Source organism: Notothenia coriiceps, unplaced genomic scaffold, assembly GCF_000735185.1.
Source record: "Notothenia coriiceps isolate Sejong01 unplaced genomic scaffold, NC01 NC01_scaffold00025366, whole genome shotgun sequence".
Lineage (NCBI taxonomy): Eukaryota > Metazoa > Chordata > Actinopteri > Perciformes > Nototheniidae > Notothenia > Notothenia coriiceps.
The window spans coordinates 10,192-19,071 of record NW_011358067.1 but is presented as its reverse complement, the minus strand read 5'-3'; the positions used below and the strand labels follow the sequence as shown (position 1 = coordinate 19,071).

At 42.1% G+C, this 8,880-nt stretch overlaps 1 protein-coding gene across 1 annotated transcript in view; it reads right to left on the bottom strand.

Annotated features, from left to right (window-relative positions):
- The window catches only part of LOC104956100 (dolichyl-diphosphooligosaccharide--protein glycosyltransferase subunit STT3B-like), a gene marked incomplete at its 5' end in the record, with an annotated part of 20,315 nt that extends 12,563 nt beyond the window's left edge, over window positions 1-7,752 (bottom strand). The window contains one exon of the mRNA XM_010783542.1: window positions 7,644-7,752. Within this exon, the coding sequence (XP_010781844.1) occupies window positions 7,644-7,752 (109 nt within the window). The remainder of the gene's footprint in view (window positions 1-7,643) is intronic.
- Between the last annotated feature and the right edge of the window lie 1,128 nt (window positions 7,753-8,880).

Genomic DNA, 8,880 nt, shown 5'->3' with positions numbered 1-8,880 from the left:
GGCCGTTTCTCAATGTCGAGTAAACCTGCTGCAGAGCCACTATTTCAAGTATACTACGTCATCGAGTGGCGCCGAATGCTGGGCATTTAACATGCCAGGGCTCGACATTAAGGACTGCCCGATGGCCCGGGGCCATCTAGTATTTAGCTCGGGCAATGAAGCCTCACCTGCTGGTTGCCCGATCGGGCAATCTATTATGCCAGTATCATGCAGCTCGCGGATCCAGTAATGAGTGACCCGACAGTAACACTAAACATATCTATAACTATTTTAGGTAGTTTGAGAGGTAATTAAAATAGCTACGTGTGATATTCTAACCTGAAGTGTGTGTTTTGTTCCGCTCACCGCTGCATGTGATCATGCAGAGCTGCGTGCCGACTCGTCAGCAGCAGCTGATCTCTCTCTCTCCCGTCAGATTAGACTTCACTCGCGTTTATGTCCATATCGATCAGATCCAGCTAGTTCTAGCTAATGATATGACTACCTGCTTCTTAAAAGACACCTAAACAATAAGTGTCGCTATGCAACTGGGTGAGGCCACAAAGTATAGCGCAGCATTATGCATTTGTTTACATGCCTACCGGAACCCCGGGGCATTACCAACAGATCAACTCACAATCAACCCAGACAGGACATCTCTTTCTCCACATTACGTGTTAGACATTATAATTGACTATTATTGTCTGTCACATACTCTTCTTGTCTGTCACATAAGTGGTGCAACTGAAGCGGTATTGCGCTAAAGGGAAATTATTTTGACCGAAGAGATTTAGATTTGCCGGCTAACGGGAACTCCGACGTCCCCATGTTGTGTGCTTCGCGGATGCGCTCGGCTCCTCTCGACTGCTGCTCGGGTCTGCTCGGTCAGCTTCCGGATGAGGAAGCATTAATTCGACCAACTTACAGTAGATAACATTACAAACATTTTTAACAGGGATCATAATAGTGTAAATAATGTTTGTTTTGGCAGTTATAACTGAATGTAATGTTTTCTACTTTTTTACATCTGGGAAGGCATTTGCTTTCATCAGATGGAAAGTGTCTTGACCAACAACTGAAGTATTTCTTATAGCTATGCAGGGCATGCAAGCGAGCAAACAAGAGCAAATAAACAAGTGAAATTAAGAATAAAATTGAATTTGTACAATATAATATTGTGGTGGTTCATCGTATAATTCAGTCTAGAGAATGCACCAGACAGCATCTACAGGAAGACCTGGAAAAATCTAAATGTTCTAGGGGGAGGCCCCCCAAACCCTTCGTGCTATTTCGTCGGCGCGGATTTTTCAGGGCAATCTCTATTGGGCTCAGGGCCATCTGTAAATTAGCTTAGATGGCCCACAGGGCCATCTCCCAAAATCCTTAATGTCATGCACTGCATGCATTTAAACAGTCCTTCGGCGCCACTCGATGACGTAGTATACTTGAAATAGTGGCTCTGCAGCAGGTATACTCGACATTGAGAAACGGCCAGGGTATCTCAAAGAGAGTGCAGGCATAAAGAAAGGTTTCATGCAACGGAAAAAAATACAAGTTTTGTTAGTGTTAGAGCAACGGTGGTTTTATGAATCCCACCTCCAGCGTGAAGGGTCAGAAACATATCTCCTTATGAGAAAGGAGACTGACGTTTTTATAATGCCAAGACAGGTGTAGGAGGGAATATAACTTTGCTTTTCCTACAAAAGCCATGAATTGTGGCTGCACTATGGACTGAGAAACAGGCACAATGCAGCAATCTGAGATAAAAACCAGTTTCTCTCCACACCCCTCCCTGTTTCACAAGCACATGTTTGATGCAAATAAGCGCTCACACACATTTCTTTTATGATACCGAATGCAGTGTGGGAGTAAAATAAATGCCATTCTTCCCTGGAGTCTGTCTATGTTCAGAAAAAGAACCAGCTCAGTCGTGAAAACAAGTGGCATTTTGACAATTAGCCTACACAGTAAATGAGTGAGTGGCTTTCTGTTACTCCAGCAACTGCCATCACGGTGCCCTTGAAAAAAGGAACCAGATTGTTCCGGCAAACAATCCCATCTCAGCCTCTTATATAGAAATGACAGCCGGTGAAATTCTGAAAATGTATTGAACCTATGCTCTAGCTCTGTCAGATGTCCTAGCAGCAGTTCCTAGATGATCCTCCTCTTGATCTACTTTGCATAGATTTGCATGTTATATGGATCATTTGCATTGAGCATGGCCCACCCGTCCACCTGCTATCAGAATTCCTGTGAGGCAGAATGCGGCTGGCCGTTTGAATGTGACCGGCTGACCATCTGGGACTAAACTTCATCCAAGTCAACTGTAGTTTGAAAGCAGAAGTAGCCTGTTAAAAGGACAGTGCTGGCAAACTGTATACAAGCCCATTGGTGCCAATTGAAAATGTAAAGCTTAAGAAGATAAAGAAAAAGGGGGGAGAAAAACACACATTTACAGTTATTTCCTAAGAGAGACTATCAGTGCAGTTTCTAGCACATGTTACTCAATTGGGAGTAAAACATACAATAAGTCATACTGTGCTAAAGTGCTGCTAAATACCATATTTAAGTAGTTTTTTGGACAAGAATGGCACAGTGAAATACACTAAAACCAGCTTCAGCTACGCAATACCGGTAAAACTTAACAGGCTCAGTTCATTGTTCTTGTTCACCAGACTTTAACATCCTTCAACAACATCCCCAATCATTCTGCTGTAGTGCATCTGAATTCAGGACAGTCAAATCACTTCAATTAGTTTGGCAAATCGACATGTAAAGCAACCCATTGGTTACTACATTTGTTGATTCCAATAAGAACAATTTCATCCCTATAGCAGCAGAAGTGTGAATGCAATCATCCAGTGACAAAATAATAACACCAAATGCAGGGATAACATTACCACCGTAATGGCTTGGTAATTGCATTGCAGGACATATCCTGGCCAGGCAATCTCCTCACAAATGTTACCCACTGAAATGACTCACACTCAACAGCTTTTTGGAGACAGTTCTGCTAAAGAGGAAGGAAAACAATGGCGTAACTGCTCATCACAGCACCTATTGTAAAAAAAAAAAACACTCTTGCTCTGATAAAGCAGAAGCTCTCGTCCTCTATTTGCATGTGGGTCTAATTTGAGGCTATATTAGTGCCTCATATCCCTCTATTTCACTTCCTGTTTCAAAAGTGCTGATTTTGGGAATAAAGCTTTAAAAAAAAAAAAAAAAAGGAGGGGGCTGAGCTCATGCGGGACCCGGCAGCTACTGTCTAAACTAAACACTGCCGTGATGAAACACCATATCATGGATAATTTCTGAAACAGTATGGAGATCAAAGGCTTTCTCTCTTGCCGGTTATACCACAAGGTGAGTTCCTTTTTATTTCCTGCTTCTTCAAACACATGCTCTCCAGTATAGGTTAGCTCTGAGTGTCAGCGAGGCTAATGTAAACACCGACCATATGACGTACAAAACAGTCGGGCATTTTTTCTGATAGCAACTTTCTGATAGTACCGTGGGTCCACATTTCCGATGTTACGTCACATCGGACCCAAATCTGGATCAGCTCCGTTGTACCCCCGTTTTTAGAGATTTGGGTACGGAGGAAAAGAGAGAGGGTTTTATTTTCTGACGCTGCGTGAGTTCCCTGACACACCGGGCACACATATTTATGTATAAAAGACATAAAAAAGTGCATTTTGCACGATAGGTCCCCTTTAAATATATCCCATGTACAACATACACTAGAATCCTTTATGTCCTTTTGCTTAGTGTTTTAGTAGGAAAATCTAAATGTTCTAACATCTATTTTATATTGCTGTAAAAACATTATCCTCAAACTACTGCATTTATTCAAGTTTCTCACAAAGACTACATTTTAACACCTCATAATAACGTTATAATATACAAATAGATACGATATCCATTTGATTAATTGTAGAATCAACCATTATGCAACTAATGCAATTATCAGTTCTTGTGATATCCCTACAGCTAAGTAAATTAAAACAATTATAGTAATGGACTGGAACATGAAATAACTTGAAAGTTAAATTGAGCAGAAATCAGCACAACTCAACATTAAACTTAATCAAATTAACAGTATGTATGAATAACAATACATTTGTTTGTTTCATTTTACGCCTATATTCATGAAATGCAAATAGAAATGTACAGAGGAAAGCCTTGTATGTTTATTTGCATGCAGAAGACAAAGAATTATGCAGCCCAGGGATCTTTTAAATGTCATAAAAATTAATTTCAAACTATTTGCCTTCCAATTTCGATTACCAGTCTAATCATGAGTTTCAGCCTCCACCCATTGGGTAAAGGGCACAACCCAAGTATTCATGTACTGTGACAGAACCAGCACATTCATTATTACAATCAAGGCCTGTCATATACAATTACAATTAGTTAAGTCATGACAGATGTATGCTGAGGGAGGGGTTTTGTCATTCCAATTTGTGGCGTCTTTGGTGCAGTAGTTCATACTATATTCAAACCTCAGCATGTAGTGTTGCTACTGCACCATCTGCTTTGGTCTGTAATGATAACAGCATATGATGGCAATGAACTAAATTAACATGCCTCGCTGCCTGTACTGTGCAAAGGACTCTCCAATCACCATGCACAGAGAAGGGGAAGAACAAGAAAGGAAATCACCAGGTCTTTCCAAGCATATCAAACTGAGCCAATGGAATCGCTTGGTGACATTTGTTTGGCACTGGGTTATGTAGTCCTGATATTTTGTAACAACGGCTGCTCCCTCTTTGTCAATTTTTACACAATCCAATGATTAAATCAACAAATGAAATCGCCAAATCATATCAGTGTCGACTAAGAATGTCTTTAGTCCAGACCAAGCCATATGTAATGCAATTACATCTCAGGGTGTGCTCCTGGATGGTTAACAAAGCTTGGTTAAAAGTAAGAAGGAAAGTGGGCAGATGGATGGGCCAAAGGTGTTTAACTCAGACAGGCCTCACGGTTGAGAGGATGCAGTGCTGAGAAGATGAGGTTGGAAGAAGATAATTTGGAGGGGGGGGGGGGCGTGGGAAATGGGAGATGGATTTTGTGGAATGGGCACATTGTTCACTGAAAAGGGCCAATGCTTCACAACTGCTCTTGCTGCTGGTAAACAGGGAGACAGTAGCAGCCTGGGGAATCTGTCAGGTTCACAGCTCACTGTTGCCACTGGATTGTGACTTAAATCCATGCTGCCTGGTGGAGGCTTATGGTATCTCTGCATCACCTTGCTGCCTAAACCCAGATAACCCCAGCCTACCCCCCACCCCACACAAACACACAGTACTGAGAATACCAATGACAACAGAGACAATACCTACTTTAGTTATTTGCATGAACCACTATTGAGGACATGACTACATTAGATATTACATCAATGTCGATGAGTAGTCTTGATGTACAGGTATCGGCAAATTGTATTCTTTTACAATGTATCTGACATGTGAACTGTAGAATTGCCTACTACATGTCGATATGGAAGAGATACGGAAGAGACTGAACAGACTTGTAAGGAAGGCCAGCTCTGTCCTGGGGAGTCCTCTGGACACTGTGGAGGTGGTGGGAGACAGGAGAATGGCAGCCAAGCTGTCCTCCCTGCTGGACAATGTGTCCCACCCCCTCCAGGACACCCTGTCCTCACTGTGCAGCTCCTTCAGCGACAGGCTGCTGCACCCCCGCTGTCTCACGGAGAAATACCGCAGGTCCTTCCTTCCTGCAGCGGTCAGACTATACAACCAGCACAGCCCCTAGTAGAACCCCCCCCCCACAGACACACACCACAACACAGACTATAACATCCCTTTCTGTTAAATACCAACCAACTATGTGCAATATATATATATATATATATGCCGTTAAAACTGTGCTATATATACCTGGCTGCTAAATCCTAAGAACTGTTACAGGATGTGTATTTTGAAAATTAAGTAACTTTTTATTTATTTTTTTATTATATCATGACTTAGTACTTCTTAATGCATGTAACATATGTAACATTAAGCTGTCTGTGGCTATTTTTTCCCCTCTGTGGGACTAATAAAGGTATTCTGATTCTGATATCTATTGCTGGTAACATTTCTTGTCATAATTTAAAGCATTACATTACATGTCCCTTGTTAGACGCTTTTATCCAAAGCGACCTAAGTACACTCAATACTGTGGGCAATCCCCACTGGGACAATTTGTGGTGAAGTGTCTCGCTCAAGGACACAACAACATGCTGAGTGCAGTGGGGATCTGAAGATCAGCACACTAACCACTAAGCCACAGCCTCCCTGCATAATTCAATGGGTGACTTTACTGATGAATTGGGGCCATTTTGGTGCTATAATAATCATTTCCTATAAGGAGGGATTGAGACAGAATATTAAGAAAATTCCCCCAAAAGTTCCTGCCGTGGCTAAAAGAAGACTCAATCTATCAGCTTTTTCCACTTAAGTAGGTCAAATTCACAATGGCAGCTTGCTTAGCAAAGAAGCCCAGACTTCCTTTTCCCAGCCAGCACCTCCCAAAGCATAACCAGCCATGTGGGATGTGTAATCCCTCCAAAATGTTCTGGGTCTGCTTTGGATCCTTTCCCATGTGCACAGTCTTGGACGTTCTCCATAGAGAGGTATGCAGGACCATTTATTATCAGATTCCCAAAGAATAAGTGAACAAGTCATTAAAGTAGTTTTTGCATTCTTCCAGTCACTACCTAGAGTTCATGACCACAGACCAGAGATCAACTAGTAAATCCAGAGCTTTGCCTTCAGGCTTAGCTCTGATCTTTGTAAAGTAGAACAGCCAGAACATTGGGAATTCGGTACCAATTTGCCAGTGGATCTAAGGATCCATATTACCCTCACTGATGAAAACATATATCAATGTACCCCCCCACCGAAGCCAGCAACTTGCTCAAAACCTTAAAGGGGCCGTTTTATAGCCTGATGGAAAGCTAGATGGTTCACACCAGTGGTCAAAGTCTGATTAAGCCAAAGACGCTACATCATCAGCAAAATGTGGGAACACAGTCCTAAAACAAGTGGAGCCTCTCTACACCTCAGCTGTGCTTTTAGATGCTACCGTAAAAAATCATTAGGGGAAAACCTTGGCAGAGAAGGGCATCTTCTATTGCTGTGGATCCGTACACAGCTCTGGTTCTGGCATGCTAGTCTTGCATCAGTTGCCCAGGCATCTCCTATATCTCTTCCTCACATACACGACACTGCAGGGCATGCTTTTAAGGAATCTCCACATACAAAAAACACACATTGATGGGCAAGCTCTGTGACGACACCAGTATTCTTCCAAGATTAAAGAGATTTAAGAGGTTCCATGACCTTCCGCCCTGGAAGCCGCGCTGCCATTCCTCAAACTGTGGTTCATCAATCGCCTGGAGCGTCCTTTCCAGAAGCCTTAAATAAGACCTCCTGGAGCGGCTGAGCTGAGTGATACACCGAGAGCTGGAGCATATCTTTTCTCACTGTTTTTAGAATGCAAACCACCTCTCACTGTCTCATCTTATTTCAATCATGCATTTTCCTTCACTTCACAAGAACCTGAGTAAGGATGTATTCCTCTAAAGTTAGCGTAGAGTTGCTGAACAATGAAACAAAAAGAGAAGATGTTTAAAAGCATCTATTTGAGGAGAAACTCACAGTGCCACCAACGATCCTGCCCAGGGGGTACCAAGCCCTTTCATCGAACCAGTTGAGGAACTCGTAGAATCCATTTGTGGTGAGATGGTGTGTTGATCTGTAATTGAACCTAAAATGACAGAAGAAAAAGAGAAAAGGGCGAGTTGAGTATAGCACATTACACAAAGAGATATCCATTTCCATTTGAAGACCATATTTTGCAAACATTTTATACCCATTGACAGACCAAAAACACTTTAGTGGAGGAAAAAAGGTTATTTCATTGCCAGGTTTTCTGAAGGCGGTCTGATTGGGTAAGCTGTAGAGAATTTGCCTTGTTAGAAAAAGAGAAAATAATGCCTTCATTCACTATGTGCGCGTTTGTGCTGATGCCAACAACTCTCCGGTCAGCCCTTGGTTAAATAATGGAGATGAAGGGCGCTCGCACATACTGTGGCATTTTTCTGAACAAAAGCCTGCTTATTGCACGGATCATTTCTAACCGTAACCCTTGCCATGTGCTGAAGTGACAAAGGCGTGCATTTGGAATAGGGTTGGAACAAAGAAATAAGGAGAGAGAAAAAAGACCCTGTGAAAATAAATATAGGGAATATCCCAGCAAACATGCCTGGATTCACACTGTAGCTGTGGTGAGCCGAGAGGGTTGGAACACTGTCAAGCTGCCGAAGAGCTGACACCATAAAGAAGACTGCTGCCAGTGCTCTGCTGCACACCTTCCTCGCTGCACAGCTCATTAATGTAGGTTGCTTCCCAATATGTTCAGAGGGCCATATACCTCATGTAAGACACCTCATGCATATAGACCCTATAGCAAGGCAGAGCAGTTTGCTAACGGACAATTAGCTGTTCTGGTGGTGTCTGAAAGAGAAGTATAGCAGAGAGGACAGGCGATCGTCTAGCAGGCTAATCAGCTCTTTTACACACGAGAGAGGTTCTTTTATTGGGACTCTATTAAAAGAAAATATATCTATAGGGAAGAAAGATAGAAAGGTTGCAGTGAGGAACGGAAAATTCTATTCAATTGCTCACATTCACATACATCTTAAAATCCAGAGCTGTGCCAAAACGTTATTAATTGTTCCCTTGGCCTGGCTATGACCCAAGAGTAGGGCTGCTCAATTAAATCGTATTTTAATCGCGATTATGGCTTGCAACGATTACGAAAACAACGTAATCGAAATAAAACGATTATTTTTTTATTTATTTTTTAGTTGGTTTTTCAGTTGAATTATACTTA